The sequence below is a fragment of the Lissotriton helveticus genome, chromosome 9, assembly GCF_964261635.1.
Source record: "Lissotriton helveticus chromosome 9, aLisHel1.1, whole genome shotgun sequence".
In the NCBI taxonomy this organism is placed as follows: domain Eukaryota; kingdom Metazoa; phylum Chordata; class Amphibia; order Caudata; family Salamandridae; genus Lissotriton; species Lissotriton helveticus.
Genome location: NC_136070.1, coordinates 74,560,910 through 74,579,205, shown reverse-complemented (window position 1 = coordinate 74,579,205; position 18,296 = coordinate 74,560,910). Strand labels below are relative to the sequence as shown.

Sequence of the window (18,296 nt, the reverse complement as noted above, 5' to 3'; positions counted from 1 at the left end):
AAATTTGATACACTTTTTGTTGGGCTCCTATACTAGATGAGATACTACTGTTAACGCAAGTCCTTGTGATTGCGATAATTTTTCATTACAGGACACTTTACACTTTACTATGTTTTGCGACCATTATGCACTAATTAGGAAAAAATATCTACTACCGATTCTTCGAGAGGCTGGCTTTTTACAGGTTAGGCCAGCACTCTTATTTTTACAACTTTTGCCTAATGCACACATAACCTTCCATGTAGCAAATGTTTTAGTGGCAGGAGTTCGCATAAACTAGAAGCGTAATAAAGGAAGGCAAGGACAAATTTTCACTGAAATATTTTAGCAAGTTCCGGCATTTTAACTTTTAAGATTAGGATAAATGATTATATCCATGATAAATTCATTATGATGTAAGATATTGTTACATATACTGTTTTTATGGCACTTATGAAATACGTTGATTTTAAACATGATATATTTTTGTATATATTTTATTGTTGTATTCTATTGCATTTTTCATGATCTGTATCTTGTGTCTTTTTGTGATTTTTAAAAATCGAATAAAAGTGATTGACTGACTGACCGTGTCAACAAATGGTGTTGGACTAGCTATTATAAGGCTGCCTGTGATCCTTAGCCGCTGCTGAGAGAAGTGGCACAACTGCTTGGCCCTATTCCTTGGTGGAACCAAAGCATTGGATCTTCCTCCCTGCGCTGCAGGTGAGGTGTGTGGGCCTGGCCCTTAGCTCACTGGGTTTTGTGGACCTTACATTGGCCTTCCAGCTGATGGTCAGCATTGTGCACACCTCTAGCTCCGTAAAGTGTCACGGAGTCCTTGATTCCATGGAGCAGGGTTTGACAGCTGAGCTAACTAGTGGGGCAGTCCTGCAAGCCTGCTACAGAGATTGACCAAACTCCTAGATTGTATGCATCAGGCATGCTTCTGCAATTTCTCTACAAGTGTTTGTTGCTGGGAAGAGTGACACGTGAACAAATGGAGCTGCTAGCCATGTGGCCCTGCACTCCTGAAATGGAAAGGTGAACTTGAGCAGCCGGACTGTACGGGTTGTATTTGTATAATTTCCAGTCACACCGGTATTTTTGCAGATAGCCTGGCAGTTCCATGTGCAACACGGTCTGAGTGGCCATCCTCGTGTAGAGACGATATTCTTCTCTGACAATAATTCACTGCAAGTTTATTGGGCCCTTGGACCATGGCTGCTGTACTAGTAGAATCTGATATGAAGCATCTTTTTTGGACCAGTAAAATGTGCTGAAAACATGCTCATTGCGGCTGTTGCATTTCTAGAACCACGTGAGGGAACAATGCCAAAGACTTTAATGCAAAATTGTTTTTATCATATATCTGTTGTAAGACCTTCCATTTCACTTTCTCCTTCGCCTTTTGATCATGTGACTGTAGTGATGCTGCCCATGTGCTGCACTAATCGGGACACCAGGTCCTCGTGCCAGCTCCCCCTCTGATAACTCTCTTGTCCATCTTGCCCGCAGTTCGCTACCCTCTGCTGCCTTGTCGACCTGCTGTCCTCAGTTTGTGCCTCCTCTGTTAGTTTCTTGCCCTCTGCTTTTCCTTTCACTGCTTGTTTCTTGCCCTCTGGTTTGCTGTTTTCTGCCCTTTGTTTTGCCTTTTTTTGCTCGCTTCTTGGCCTCTCTTTTGCCTTTTTCAGCTCCTTTCTGTCTTTTTCTGCCATCTGTTTTTCCTTTTTCTGCTCTGTTTTTCCTTTTTCTGCTTGCTTCTTGGCTTTTTCCTGCTGTTTCCCTCCTCCCACTGTTTCCCTCCTCTCACCACCCAGAGCCCCGCCCTCCCAGGAGCTACTTATTGGAGGCCGCAGCGTGGCTGCGCCACGCCAAATGGGTACCAAAGGCAACCCTATCTGTGCCAGTCTGCACCTGGACCACACCCAGGGCCCGGAACCCTGGCCCTCCCGCCACCCTCCACTACACTGCAGAGGAGCCCTTGGCCCTGGACCCCGGGCACCGAAACAAGTGCTGTGCTGCCTCAATGCGAGCAACCAAAGGACCCTTCACCTACCGCCATTGCCATTTCTCCTTTAATACAGGACCACCCGTCCACACAAAATTCCAAGCCACACCACACCATCACCACCCTCTCCCCCAACGTTGCCTTCATCACCGAAACATGGCTCAGCCCCATCTCAAACCCTGACATCGCCACAGCAACACCCAAGGGCTACAAGATGATACACCGAGACTGCGCCAACAAACACATCAGAGGCATCGCCATCATCTTCAAGGAAACCCTTTACGACGACCACAAACCTCTCATAGAACACCTCAACTTCCAACTACAGACGGACGCCAAGATAATGATAAGAGGCACCCTCAAACAAAGACCCCCACCCCGGACCTCGACCAGCTTACTGTAATGCCATTTCCAACCTCATGGCCCCACTAGCCCACGACTCCTACCGCTATGTCCTACTCAGCAACCTCAATTTCTACATTGATGACACTACCTTCCTGGAGGACCTGAACAACATTGGCCTCACACAACTGGTCATCAAATCCACGCACAAAGCTGGGCACATACTCAACCACATCTTCACCTCCAGTTACAGAGTCAAATTCAGCCACGTCACAGAACTCACCTGGTCGGGCCACGCCATTGTTCACTTCACCATCTCTGCCGCATCACAGCTCCTCCCACCACAGTTGGGGCAAGGTAACAGAGACATAGTGGACTCAGGCCCTCAGCACCACCCACCCTGATGCCTCATCCGACCTAGAACAGGCCGTTCAGATCTTCGCTGCATGGATCACCAAATGCTTCGATAGAGTCACTCTGATGAAACCAGCAAAATCCAACAAAACCGCAAAACAAGCCGACTGGGACATCCAAAAGCTCAGAATCACCAAGCACAACTGCTACTGAGTCAAAAAAGCTGGTGCTCCACCAGCAACCCCTCCGACAGAGCCGCTCACAAAGCAGCCCTCAGCAATTATTACCTGTGCATCAAGGAAGCAAGGAGATCAGCCATCGCAGAACGCATTGATACAGCAGCCAACCACATGAAAGTACTATTCAAAATAGTCAAGGAATTCTCCACCCCAGCAGCCACAGAGAACACAATCCTCCGCTCCCAAAAACTCTGTGACACACTCTCAGACTACTTCCACAGCAAGATTGCCACCATCTACAAAACTTCAAACCCCAACCCACTGCTCTCAACTACCTCTGCCAACCAGCGCACACCAGCCGAATGATCACCACATGGTCTCCACTCACAACACAGACCACCACGGCCATCATGTCATCCATCCACTCTGAGGCACCCATTGCCCCCTGCCCTCACCATCTTTTCAACCTCAGAACCAACTGAATCAGCAGAGAACTTACCAGCATCATCAGAACCGCCAACACCACAACAGCCTTCCTGGACAGATGGAAAGGTGCAGGGGTCCTACCCCTCCTAAAGAACCCCTCCTCCGACCCCAGCGAGCTCACAAATTATTGACCAATCTCTGTCCTCCCTTACCCTGCCAAAGTATGCGAGAAGGTCATCAACTAACTGCTCACGCAATATCTGGAACAAAACCACCTGCTTGACACCTCCCAATCAGGATTCAGAGGAAACAACAGCATGAAGACAGCGCGGAACACTGAAACAGACGACATCAGGATAATCCTCAACAGCAGGGAGACTGTTGCCCGGATCCTCCTCGACCTCTCTGCTGCATTTAACATCATATCCCACCAAACCCTTATCAACAGACTCTACAACATCAGCATACAGCAAAGCGCCCTCAAGTGGATCGCCTCCTTCCTTACAGGATGCACACAGAGCATCCGGCTACCTCGCTTCACCTCCAAACCCAAGAACATCATATGCGGCGGTCCCAAAGGATCATCCCTCATCCCCACCTTCTTCAAAACCTACATAACCTCCCCCGCAGACATCATCAGAGCCTACGGCCTCAACATACTTTCCTATGCTGATGACACTCAATTTATACTCTCACTCACCGAAGACCCCTTCACCACCAGAATAAACTTCTGCAACACCATGACCAATGTAGTCAACTGGATAAGAGCAGATTGCCTTAAACTCAAGTTCGACAAGACAGAAGTACTGATCTTTGTGAAAAACACATCTATAAGGGACCACAGCTGGTGGCCAGCACAACTCGGACCTACACCTGCGCCAACAAACCATGCCTGCAACCTAGGCATCATTCTCAACAGCGAACTGACCATGAAATGACAAGTCAATGCAGTTACCTCCTCCTGCTACCACACGCTCCGCAGAATCTTCAGATGGATCCCAGTCAACACCATAAAGACCATTACTCAGGCTTACATCACCAGCAGCCTCGACTACGGCAATGCACTATGCTGGATTCTCAACCTCAGGAGACTCCAGACCATACAGAAGGCTGCAGCCAAACTCATCCTGTAGAAACAAACCCACATCACCCCACCTCAGAAACCTCCACTGGCTCTTCATCCAGAAGAGATGCCAGCTCAAGATCCCCATGCATGACTACATAGCCCTACAAAATCAAGGGCTGGCCAACATCAACCACCGACTTAATTTCCACCTACCCGCAAGACACCTGTGCTCCTCCTCACTAGCTCTTACGCACAGCCCCTACATCCGTAACAGCCGCAGCGGGGGCGCTCTGTCTCCTACATCACCACCAAGACCTGGACTCTGCCTATAGAGATACCATATATATTCGTTCAAATTTCATTTACAAAACTTGCTTGGTTTAATGAGAACAGACTTCCTCTACTGGCTATGTATTTACTTCCATTCTTGACAAGAAGGAATGGGCCGTGAAAAAGTTTTTGGATAGCTACAAACTCATAAGCTTGTGGCTGTTGATCAAGTACATGTAGCATTGTTGCTCCCTACCCATGAGAGCTAACTCCAACATAAAATTACATACAAGTAAATCAATTTACAAGTGTAAATTAATGTTTTGTGAATCCCAAATGTGATCTTTCCCCTAAAACTCTGGAAAACTTACACTGAACTTAAGTATAATTGATTTTTAGGAGTTAAGTTAGGACATAAGATCTATTGTCTCTTTCAGTCACAGCGCATTTGTCTTGAATGTGTTTGTACTCAACAGTTTACATGAGCTCTCCGTACATCTTTGAGTCAGTCTTGAAGATATCATGAAATAAGAAATAGCGCAACAAGACAAACAAAATTTGAAGTAAATGTCTGTACACTGCGGGCATAATGGTTTTGTGCCTTGATCACTCATTCTAGGCAACTGTCAATGGGACTAAAAGCCTCAGATGAACTGAGGGGAAAACATTTTCATTAACTATTTGACCTGGACTGAATTCATGAATTACTTTGTTGAATCCTGACCTTCGACTAGGCCACTGAGCATTCACATCTTCACTGGAGGAGTAAAGAGGAGCTCTGAGGACATCAGACAAGTTGTGGCTGCTAATTACAGCAGAGAATTCTTACACTATTATTACTGGTAAATTGGCTGAGTGCGCTGCTGTGCCGCGAAACAAATCTGTGACCACAATATAGGTGACAAGGCTAGTGTTAAGTGAGCCAGCTCATTGTCTGCGGTGGGCAAACTGAGCACTCCTGAGTTGGGTAATTGTGCTTTTTGCTTCAAAACACATAATTATTTTAATGAGTTAAAATATACTACTATATTAGAACGATTCATATTGATCATTCACACAGGGGGTTATTCACTAGGGGGCAAGCAAATCAAAGCCATGCTTAGCATCGCTTTGCACCATGAGAGCGTCTGTGAACAACCGTAGAAAATACAACCCTTAGTTACAGCCAGCAAGATGGTTATGTGACTTAAACCCACAGCTGGCATCGACTGTGATATGCAGTTCAGGTGTTTGAATCCCAGCATGACCAACTCAGGATTCTACCCTTCTGATGTTACTAAACTGAGTTCCAATAAAGTGGGTGACATTAACACCTGCCTTTGATTAAGCTTACTAACAGCAGAAGCACTACCTGAAATTCTAGAATACATGCAGGTTGCTGCAGCATCAGAGTACCTGCAAGGAGGTAGTTTAGTCAGTGTGAACGTACTATAAAGGGTTTTCTACTGGAATATTGAGTTTTAAATATCAACATGCACAAATGTTGTGATCAGAGTATTTGCTACCTGAATATCGTGAAGGTAAATGAATATATGTATCAGTTTACTATATATAATTCCACATATATGTACCTTAATACTGTATAGATATCAGCAAGATACGTAGATAAGGAGTTGAGAGTAATATATATAATTACCAGTATATACCTTTCTTCACAATAATATGGTTATTGATACGTTGGCCACAATATTTTTGCATGTCGATTTTTTGGTATCGATATTCTTACAAGCATACTAACAAGGGGGTCGCTTAACCATCATTCATGGACAAGTTATCCAACTATTAAAATTACAATAAAAAATTTGAAATTTAAAAGAAGAAAATATATACATACTTGTAGGTTTGAAAAGGCGGTGAATGTGCACTTGACAACAGGTTGTTGGACGAAAGACTCCTGTGTTGTGGAACCACAGAGTCTGACGAAGTGCTTCTGTTGAGCAATGTTGAGGTCCAGGAGGTTGCCTCACTGTTTTGGCTTTGAGCAGAGATCTTCTTGAGCCTTTCTTCACTCAGCCAACAGGCTGCTTCCAACTGCTGAAGGTTCTTCTTAGCCTGAAGGAGTTTCTGCTTTTTCACGATCTTCTCCAGGTGAAACTTCACCCGTTTACGGCTAATGATTCGCTCTGCTTTCCTAATGTGGTATCGGTGGAGCAGCTCTAACTGGACCAGTCTCTTTCTGCCGTGCTCTTCCACAGATGGGCCGGTGTCTGTATCCACCGTGTTCTGGACTTGGGCTTCCGCAAATGTCTTGGAATCAGTCTGGGCAGCCGATTCGCGTTTCTGCTGGAGGGAGAGCAGCTGTTCCTCTTCTTGGATAAGGGACTGGCGATCTGAAAATTGATAGCAAAAAACTAAGTTGTACACCAGTTCTTGTCAATAGCCTATTTCTATACCTAAATATCTTACATCAGAAGCAACACAGATTCCTTCGTCATTCTTTCTTGAACAGCAAGATTCTCTATCTTTATAAAAACCGTACCCACTGGCTGTGACTGCGCTCTAAACTTTATACAAGCTGTCACTGCACCAGGTTGCACCACGTATGCACAGGACTCACACTGGCATCATGTGACGACAACTGGAATGTGACCTGGTATTAGTGAAAAAAAAGTGATTTAAAAGTAACAAAACCGATATATTTGAAGGAATTAATTTGAAAAAACATGTTGATTATTGTGAACAAAAAATTAAAAATAAACAACTTTCACATTTAACATTTTCAGATTTACTTGAGCAGTCAGTACTAGTAAAAACCATTCTATAAATTCAAGTGGGCATCAGGACATATTTACCTATATTTCCTCTCACAGAGGAGCCAGGCATTCTTCTTACAAACTTGAATTAAGGTTGAGAAGGTACCACAAAGCTTTGAGAGGATGGTGCTGGCAGGCATCCTAAACCAATTGCTAACTGTTCCTTGTGAATCTGACTCATCTTTCACAACACAATGATGTAAGTCTAATCCAGCGAGATTTGACTAGGCCTGGGCGGACTTCGTGGAGTTCTGCGACCAAAAAACTCTGCCACGCTACCCGGAGTTCCACAAGCAGCGGAGTGAGTTTGGTTGCGCCATTCACGCTAATTTGTAGCACCTGGTGTTTGCCCCGCACTGGAAAATCAGCACGATTGGCACCATCCGCAGCGTAAGAGGACACTGATTCTTTCTGCCGCTTCAGTAGATGTTTAATTTGATCAGCGGTTTCCTCAACGCAAATGGAAGGTTCCTCATCGATAGCGGTAGCAGCCACCCGCAACCGCCCGTGTTGAGAAATCTCGCCAGGAGGTGGCCTGGAGTAAGATTTTCCAAGCTCACACTCCCCAACTTAACGTTAGGGACCACGAGTGAGGAACAAACTCGGCTCCGCATCCGTGCGCTACGCAGAGCAGGAAAAACTCTGCAACCTCAGTGAGCGGAACGGAATTTCACACCCGAGCCTAGATTTGACGCATGTCACGGAATTCTCACAGATCATATCTTTTGAAAGGAGATGGCAGACATTTTTCTTCCAGGTTATGCTCTCTCTCTAAACAGATGTCCCACACTATGGCACTACACAACAATTCTACACCTCTGTGAACAACAGGTAGGATGTCTCTGGTGGTTTATAGAGCCAAAGTGACCGGAGAGTCCACAGAAGACTAAAGGGAGATGGGTGTGTTTCTGTTCAACCCTGCTCCACTTGCCAGGCCCAGGAAAGTTCTTCTCACAAATGCCTCTATTGTGCAGGACTCATCTAAATTTGTGAAGGCAAAGGGTCACAGGAAGGCTCAGCTATATTCTTTATTGAGATTTTGTTTACCCTGTACAGAGATGCAATTATGCTTTTGATTGCACTGTGGCTGCACAAAAGCTTTAAAGTGATAGCGCATAAAAACTATAGGCAAAATGTACAAACCTAAAAAAAACAACAGGGCGTACAGTGCCAAAAACAAGCCTCTCCTAAAACCCCTCAACAGTTGTTTACACTACCAAGCTGAAAGAGTGGTTCAGGCAAGAAATAAACATGTGAAATAGCAAAGTAAATACTGGGGCAAAGTAATCCCTTCTATCAAATGTATTCTTGTCCTCATACAAGGAAAGAGAGTTTTCTCCAGAAATAAACTGCTGTGAAAAGTTCAATCTCTACAAAAGAACCAGCACCACCTACAAAGATGTGCTCCAATGATACAGAGCACAGTAACAGCTCCGAGATCACTAGTGGATTTCCAAAGGCACCAAGTGTACTGTCTAGTAGAGAATGTGCCACCAAACAAAAGACCCTTAATAATGCCCAGAAAGTCAGGACATGCAAAAATAAAATGGAAAACAAGCCAACTTCAGAACATTGCAACAAAATACAGGAGGTCTATGAGGAAAAGACAGCAGGGCCACTTAAAATAAATGTTAACATAGTGAGATATGCATAAAAAGGAAATCTTCTCTGAAAGGAAAAAAGTAACTGGGAAAAGGCTGCCAGGTGGGAGACTTCAGAGCCTGCAGGTATCACTTAGGCCCAACAAAAATGGAGGACATATAATGACATAAATAAGCTACAAAATATGCATATGTGGGCCTAGAGGACTCACTTTCTTTGATCTGCTGGTTGATGAGTGCTTGGTCTTGCTCCAGCTCCCGTTCACCCCTGATCTGCACAGCCAAGATCTGCTGCTTTAGATCATCAATGTAGATCTGCTGCTGGCGCACCTGTTCACGGTATAATGCGTCTAGGTTCCTTAACTTCTGCTGGTATGCTACATGCAGTTCATCTTGGCTTCTGCAGAGACAAATTTTCACATGTTTAAGCAAACGTGTAAAAGAACCACCAAAATGATTAATTTACGACTGCGCATGGATGGATGCATAAGTGGTACAAGAACGCTTGCCCGAGATACAATGCCATTACAGTACACCATCAACATACATACCTTTAATGGTCAATATGACACCCCCTTTTGCTAGTGCCTAAGTGATCCTCTAGTACGGTTTTAACATAGAATCAGTCTTGAGCAGATGAATGCTGCCCCTTTCTTTTACTAGCACGATCAATAAAGTATGGTTGCCTCCTCATAACTATTTGTGAAGCAAAAAGTTCACACAGGCCGCCCCATAAAAGGTGCAGCAATAACAGTCAGAAAATGCGACCGAGAAGCATCCGCCCTGGTGTGGAATAAATGTTTGCCATTCCACTCTAATTTTTTTTAAAGTATTTTTATTTGTTTTCCCTTGTAGCACAGCACAGAAAATGTCAGTAAAGTTGCAGAGCAAATGTTCATAAAATGCAAAACAGTTCAATGCAATGGAGTACAAGAGAAAAAATACGCTCATGATTTGTGCTTCTTTACAACGACTGGTCAACATTGTTACATATCAGCTGAATTAGCAACAGTAGAAACAAGGGTGGATGCAACAATCCCCCTCCCCCATAACTGTGTGCCACTCCTTTCTTGGAGTCAGCCCTCCTCCTCTGTCCCAACGGCGCCTCAACCGACACCCTGGTGCACTCACTCCAGAATACGCAGATATATGTCACCTTCCCCTGTTTCCCTGTAACCTCCTTGCATGTCACCCTCTGGTTCTATTTAACATACATGTATGGTGTCTGCTTTTCACCTTCCCGTATACTATTGAGTCCTGATCTCATCATGGAGGACGTGTATCCGATTTTGTTGTCAATTTCTTTGGATATGGGTCCCAGCGTTTAAGAGAGTGGCATCTCGGGTCCCTTGCTCGTATATTCGCATTAACCGCTATCTCAGCTCCGGCCCATTTTCCCACGTCTGTGTCCCATTGCTCCAAAGCCAATGCCACATTAGAGTTCCATAACATGATTATTAGGTGATTTGCCAGTACTAAAGCCAAACTCTGAAAATGGGAGCATTGCTTCATCTTTCTAGTAATCGGCTGTGCATTTAGCGGGTTTTTCAGTGGGTCTATAGGCAGCATACAAGCAGTCACTTCCGTAATATGTTGGACCACCAGTACCCAAAGATCTCGCGATCAGATAGGTCTGGTGTACATAATTAAACTTTGTAAAGTGGAGCTGCGCATGCCGTCAGACCAATTTGATTGAGGTCAGACAGTATTCCCACAAATGTTCTGGGATTTCTACCCTCAATTGGAATTCCCATCACTCCCTTCGTGTCCACGTCTCCTTGGAGGAATCTCTTACTAGCATTCTGTATAAACATGTTAAGGATCAATTCATGTGTCTATTGGTTAGTATTACATCCAACGGCTCCTTTGTGTCCAGTACTTCCTGGTCTGTTCCCCACATCTATATAATTACCCTCCTCAGAGCAGGATATAATAGGAACTGTCCTGGTCCCAACCAGCAGTCAGTCATCAAAGCTTTGAAGGGTTACAACTGTGCGTTCTCCATAAAGTCTAGCCATACTTCTACTCCCGCCTGTGTTCAAATGTTGTGTGCGGTATAACAATGTCAGTTGCCTACATCTCGGCCGCCCAGATTGTGAGATCAGGGGCATAGGGTATCTGTCTGGTACCTGCATGTATGTATTGTTTCCAACACCATGTTGCTACCTTCAGTAGCATATTCTCTGTTTTATTCGGGTGTGTCGTACCCAGAAGCCATGTCAATAAGGGCCTATCACCTAGCTCCCTCCGCACATCTTCACCTCTCTGAAATCAATGTTTCTCCCAAAAAGCGCATCAGCTATTGTAGTTGTACCGAGGCATAATATAATTCATAGTTAGGAGCCCCCGCACCCTTTTGACTAGTGGGGCATATAATTGGGTTAATGTAACACGTTGTCTACTGGTACCCCATATTAGTGAAGCTCTGTGAAGAGTGTCTTATTCAGTATAACTGGAATAGCCGCAAACAAATAGAGGAGTCTGGGGAGCATCAGCAGTTTGGAGATCAAGATCCTCCCCATCGGGGTCAGTGGAAGCCGCGTCCAAAAGCGACGGATCAAACTCAATGCCCGTCTTAGATTGCTCTCCACCAGATCAAAATCAGTGTGGTAGATTTGCACCTCTGGGCATTTAATAGTATTGAGCTTCCAGGGCAATTGTACAATGGACAAGTCCTCTGTTGTGGTTGCAATAGGTGGGTACAGACAGAACTTGTCCTAGTGGATTCAAGACTGGAAATTTGACCAAATTCATTTATGACAGCGATAACCTGGTAGCACTCTCTGCTCCACCCTGCGGTATTTCAGTGTGTCATCTGCCTCCTTCTACTGGGAAGGGTTCTGAGATCATGTCGTACGTGCACACCCTTGCTGTCGAGTTTGCATACAGTAGCGTTAACCGTGGCGGCTGCTATTGTGTAAAACTTAACCAGAAATCAATCCATGCCAGGTGCCTTACCCTTTGCGTCTACTTTAATTTCCTTAATAGTGAGAGGAGCATCCAATTCTTATTTCTGCAGCGGATCAATGGTGGGCATCGTGATCTGTCCCAGAAAGTCTACAGCTGCTGTCAGGTTCACTTCCGTTGCGTCCTTATACAGTGTTCTGTAATTTCTCAAACACCCCTTTGATGTCCGATTGTGAATTAACCACCTGACCCTCTCTCAAGTAAATAGCCCCAATAGTGGTGCTTGGTGTCTCCAATATTAGTGATTCTCTGTAGTCTATGTTGGACAGTCTGGCAGTACTGTTGCTTTAGTCATTCCTAAGCTCTGTCACAGTATTCTGTGCATCTTGATCTTCCCCACCATAACGTTCCATGTCCCTCATTTGATCTCATTCACTTAATCTCCTGCCTTACGGCTTTTTGAGTCCCCTACATTGTTTTCATGCATACCCCTCGTAGTACCACCTTAAATGCATCCCATTTCACAACCTCGTCCGTGGCTGATCCATTATTTTCTGTGATGTACTGGGCTATGGACTCCCTTATTTGTGTGTGAAAAGCCTTGTCTCTAAATGCTGCTATTGGTAGACGCTATGTGCGTATCCTTGAGTGTGGTTTCCCCATGATAGAGTATCCATCAACGGATTGTGATCCGAACATGTGTGACCCAAGTATTCAGCCTGGGTGAATCTGTGAGCCAGGTCCATTGTGGAAAATGCTAAGACTATTCTGGTACGTACCACATGAAACACTGAGTAATGTCCACAACTTGCATGCTATGTAGCCAGCGCTGGAGATGGTACGTGGTAGTAAAAGACTGAGCTTCAGGAATTGGTAGAGTTGATCTATCCCATGTGAGATCTGGGACACAATTAGATACCCTGCAGCATACTGCCGGGAAGAGCGTGGATTGGAGGAACACTGGAGTCAGGGAAGCGAGGAAGCGAGGAAGGAGGACTGGCATGAGTTGGGTGCCACCAAAGTCAATGGCGTCTCATCCAAATTTCCTTTCAACAATACATATTGACCTTCTGGTTCAATACATGAGTGTGCCACATACCAAGTCACCACCGGCATATCCCGAGTAGGTAGTGCAATATATCGTCCCTCGCCACCTCACAGATACTTTAAAGAGTTCCGTAGCTGTTAAATGTGTCTCCTGTAGGCGAACAAACTGAATACACTTGCCTCTAACATTCCATATGAGTATGTGGTATGCCTGTGCAGACATGCTAGTGGGTTGCTTTGCCCCACTGACTCACGTCGGATCGTGGGGTCCAAGTTGTGTTCATAGTGGGCCCAGGAGGTATCTTGGAGAGCACCATGGTGGTACCAACCAGGGGGTCAGGTCAGAGGAAAGCCCCAAACATGCAAAATAAACAACAAAAACCCAAGGTGACAACACATGCATACCCCATAAATCACCCCACCCCAGACGATAAATACAAGTTAACATGGTCTAATGAAGCCACAATTCTGTGCTAAATGGTAAAACAAATTCTGAACTGTGAGGGGGTCCACGCCAGTCAACAAGGTAGGTATTCAGACATGGAGCCGCCCTCCTCCACTGTAGCCCACCTCCCTCGCCTTAGCGCGAGAACAAGCATTAGGTCCTTAGGTCCTTATTTCCCATAAGAAAATAATAGAGAAGATAACAGATTGGTAAGCAATTTTTCAGCACAAAGGATATATTGAGACTATCATTACGGTGTCATCTTGGTAATCCAAGGCACCCCTCATAGTTCCTCTGGGACATCCTCCAGAAAAGATCTGTCATGAGTCTCCAGTGTTTCCAAGCCAAAGTCTCAAGAGTCAGACCCTAAGGCTACCCTCCGTTTGATCTCTGCTACCACTTGAGCCCTTTCTATGGCTGCTTGTTCTTTCATAGGTCTTCCACTGAGGTTCTTTTTGGATCAACATCTGTTACTCAGTACGACCCACAGATCCTCTACGTCTCCAGTTGCAGGGGGGCCCTGTCCACCTTTGGACTCCAACCAGGTCCATGAATCTTTTGGGTAAGGAAATGTACGACCGTGTCGCCCATAAATACTTTAAGTTTCTTTGGATAAAGCAATGCATATTTGAAATTAAGAAGTCTGAGCTGTTGTCTCATGGAGTAAAAGGATTCTCTGTGCCTTTGGATGTCTGCTGTATAACCTGGGAATATTGTCACTGAGCAATTCTCCACTGTCCATCGGCCATCAGTTCTGGTGATTTTGGGAACTTTGTCTCTTTCCCTGACACTGAATAATCTCACCACCACCGGTCTCAGTGGTGCCCTACGGGTAGGCGGTCTGCCACGCACTTGTGAGCATACTCCTCTGAGCAGAAAGCCATAGTCTTGCTCCCCTGAACTGCTTCTGTCAGCCATTGTTCCAGGTAAAGGTCCATGCTCAGCCCTCCACTCTCTCCAGTAGCCCCACCATTCTGATATTGTTCCATCAGTATTGGCCCCCCTCATCATCCACCCTGCTTCGCAAGAGGCCCACTTCTTCTTGTAATGTTTAATTTGTTCCTGTGTTGTGGCCACCAAGGGGCGCAGCATCGCAAGAATCAATTCATGTATATTCTCCCACTCCTTAAGTTTCATGTGATCTTACTTGAGGAGTCTGACGTCCAGCATCAGTGTATCCAATTTCGGCTCCAATGATGTATTCAAATGTCACCAGCCTGCAGGAGCTCAGTGAATTTGTCTCTATGGTCTTGAAGCATGTGTTCCACAGAGGACCCCACGGGTGTCTATGTCGAGGTCGGGATCATTGATGTAGCACAAGTCTCAACAGCTCAGCGTGCTCTCCCCCCCAGTCTTGTACAAATTACAAAAGAGGAGGAGAAAAAGTAAGGTCTCAAATATCCTGAGCATCCGCTGCAGTGTATGTAGCGAAGGAGGGCACTGCCATGATCCACACTCGTCAGGTGCCTCTGTTGTGGGGAGGGAGTCCTTGTAGAGCACCGGCGCTTCAGTTCACGTTTTGGCATTTTTAAGTGCTCCGCACTCGCCATAGAGGTCCACCCACTGCATCGCCTTCCTTCTTGTTTTATCCCCGAGGTGAGACCAACTGGTGCGTGCAGTTCATCCGGCCCACTCTGGACATGAGGGCCATGCTCGGAGCCCAACATCTGCTTCTACCGAGCTGACGCGACTCAAGTCTTTGCCGACGTTAGACCTCCATGCAGTCGCTGCTGATTCGAGATGCACAGCAACTGCCAGAGTCAAAGTCTGACCACGAACCCCTGGGAGCACCTCTCTTTCGGGTACACCTGGGAGGGAGGATCGCCTGTTTTAGCAAGATTTTGATGGGGTCAGGACGGAGTTCGCTCTTATACGCCTGTCCTGGTCATCATCTTGGACACCAAGTTATTGATATTGTTCTGCTTATTCCTGATAATTTGAACCACTGACTACTAATCCTTATATGATTTGTCTGCAGCCTTTCACACTGTCAATCACAAAATCCCAATAAAAACTGTTGAATCCCCTATGGTCATAGAAGGTGAGATTCCAGATTTCACTTCTACTTCTGTACCCGTTTACAATTGATTACATTGGGGAACTCAATATCTAATACTGTCCCTCTCCTCCAGATCCCCTTCTTCAGATCTCCCCTCAAAGGTTCAATTCTTGCTCTAATTCTTCATAGTCCTCACCTTGGATTGCTAGGAGCTTTGCTATCCACCTCTGGCAATGCTCATCGACAATATGCAATGACACACACTGTACATAAAGGTCTCCTCTTCAGACAGTACCTGAGTATTGCAAGGACCCTTGAAGACACCTTAGCCTCGATGACTCGAAAGTGTCTCAAAGCTGTGTTCCTGATCCTTCCTGCCTTCCACTCAGCCCCCCAATGACCTGGATGACTGTATAAGTTCCACAGCAGATCTACTGCCATTGACAGCACTATATATGAACAATGTGGTAAAAATAAATGATACCAACTTAGACTTTCATAAGGAACAAACTTTGATACCCCATAACATGACTTGAAAGGGGCTGTAGAGTCCAAGGTATTGTCCAGTCTTGACTAAAGGAATTTTTAACTCACTAACACTTCTGTGCATGCAGGAGCCTGCTGAGTGCCTAGAAACACACATTTTGACTATAACACAGCCATTCTCATTGCACTCAAGTGGCTACCTGCTGCACCAAGGGGCACCTTCAAAATAGCCTGCCTGGTGCACAAAACCCTACACTCTGGTTCTTCCCAATATTTGCTGCAGGAATTGAAACTATCGGGTGGATTCTGATCTCACAGAAGGTCATTAAGTCCCCCCACTTTCAATAAACTAACACGTCTCAATCCTCCTCTAGCTGCACCCCAAAAATGTGGACCCCCCCATCATATCAACTAATCCAACTTGCTGATTTGAAAACATCACTCATTATTGTCTTCCTCTACTGGGTGCAAGGCTAAAGTGTGAATTGAGGGAATATATATATATCTGGGGGGGGAGGGGGAGAGAAAAATTGAATGACTTCCTAATTTAGATCCCAAATGAATGTTTGCTCTCACCTACTGCCTGAATGGCTCAACAGACTTACACCACACTTTCCATATCTCGATAAAGATACTGCAGTTTTAACTGCCTAAGTAATGACTGTGCAGTTTTGCCAGCCATGATGAAGATACTGCAGTTTTACCTGCCTCAGTAATGACTGTGCATTTTTGCCAGCCATGATGAAGATACTGCAGTTTTACCTGCCTCAGTAATGACTGTGCAGTTTTGCCAGCCATGTGGAAGATACTGCAGTTTTACCTGCCTCGGTAATGACTGTGCAGTTTTGCCAGCCATTATGAAGATACTGCAGTTTTACCTGCCTCTGTAATGACTGTGCATTTTTGCCAGTCATGATGAAGATATTGCAGTTTTACCTGCCTCTGTAATGACTGTGCAGGTTTGCCAGCCATGCTGAAGATACTGCAGTTTTACCATCCTCAGTAATGACTGTGCAGTTTTGCCAGCCATGAGGAAGATACTGCAGTTTTACCAGCCTCGGTAATGACTGTGCAGTTTTGCCAGCCATGATGAAGATACTGCAGTTTTACCAGCCTCGGTAATGACTGTGCAGTTTTGCCAGCCATGATGAAGATACTGCAGTTTTGCCAGCCTCGGTAATGACTGTGCAGTTTTGCCAGCCATGATGAAGATAATACAGTTTTACCTGCCTCTGTAATGACTGTGCAGGTTTGCCAGCCATGCAGAAGATACTGCAGTTTTACCAGCCTCAGTAATGACTGTGCAGTTTTGCCAGCCATGATGAAGATTCTGCAGTTTTACCAGCCTCGGTAATGACTGTGCAGTTTTGCCAGCCATGATGAAGATACTGCAGTTTTGCCAGCCTCGGTAATGACTGTGCAGTTTTGCCAGCCATGATGAAGATAATACAGTTTTACCTGCCTCTGTAATGACTGTGCAGGTTTGCCAGCCATGATGAAGATAGTGCAGTTTTACCTGCCACAGTAATGACTGTGCAGTTTTGCCAGCCATGATAAAGATACTGCAGTTGTGCCTACCTCGACAAAGTTACTGCAGACTTGCCAGCCATGATAAACATGCTGCAGCTATTCCTGCCTCAGTAATGACTGTTCACTTTTAGCTGCCCTAAAAAAGATACTGCAGTTTTGACTGACTCAGTTGTGACAGTGCAGTTTCATTGTTTCAATAAAGGTACTGCAATTTTGCCTGCCTCAATTATGAGAGTGAAGTTTTGATTGTCTCAATAAAGGTACCACCGTTTTGTCTGCCTCCATTGTGACAGTGCAGTTTTGATTGCCACTCTCAATCAACGTTCCACAGTTTTGACTGCCTCAGTTGTGACAGTGCAGTTTTGATTGCTGCCTAAGTTGTGACAGTGCAGTTTTAATTGTCTCAGTAAAGGTGCTACATTTAATTGCCTGACCCAAACATGACACTGCATTTTAACTTGTTTCCGTGCAGTGATGCTGGACCATTTTTCAGAGTGGGCGTGCTGCCCTCAGTGTTACATCACTGAACTTATAGAGACTGAAAAATCCAGAAGTGGTACATAAAAATGAGCCCCGCCCATTCAACAGGAGTGTGGCACTGGTGTATTGTGCAGCTCGTATTCTGGTGCACAGTGGCGCAAAAATATTACGACAACATAATGTGGCAGCTCACTGTTATTTACAAACAGCACATTATGTACTCAAATGACTACTAGATATGCAGTTTTACTGATAAAATTATACAGTGCACAAACAATATGTGGATACAGGGTTTCAGCAAATATGTACCATTTGCGAATCACCAAGAAAAGTGTCTTGAGTTGTTTTCATCCAATTAAAATCATTGTTCCACCACAATTTAGAATTAACAAAAAAGCGCCTCATATATGCTTTCCTAGTG

General features: G+C 45.1%; 1 protein-coding gene across 1 annotated transcript in view; it reads right to left on the bottom strand.

Annotated features, from left to right (window-relative positions):
- LOC144780943 (stAR-related lipid transfer protein 9-like) overlaps positions 1-18,296 on the bottom strand; it is a 540,925-nt gene that overhangs the window by 55,352 nt on the left and 467,277 nt on the right. The window contains exons 22-23 of the mRNA XM_078659512.1: positions 9,194-9,381; positions 6,462-6,957 (exon numbers count right to left, since the gene is read on the bottom strand). Coding sequence (XP_078515638.1) covers positions 6,462-6,957; positions 9,194-9,381 — 684 coding nt within the window. The remainder of the gene's footprint in view (positions 1-6,461; positions 6,958-9,193; positions 9,382-18,296) is intronic.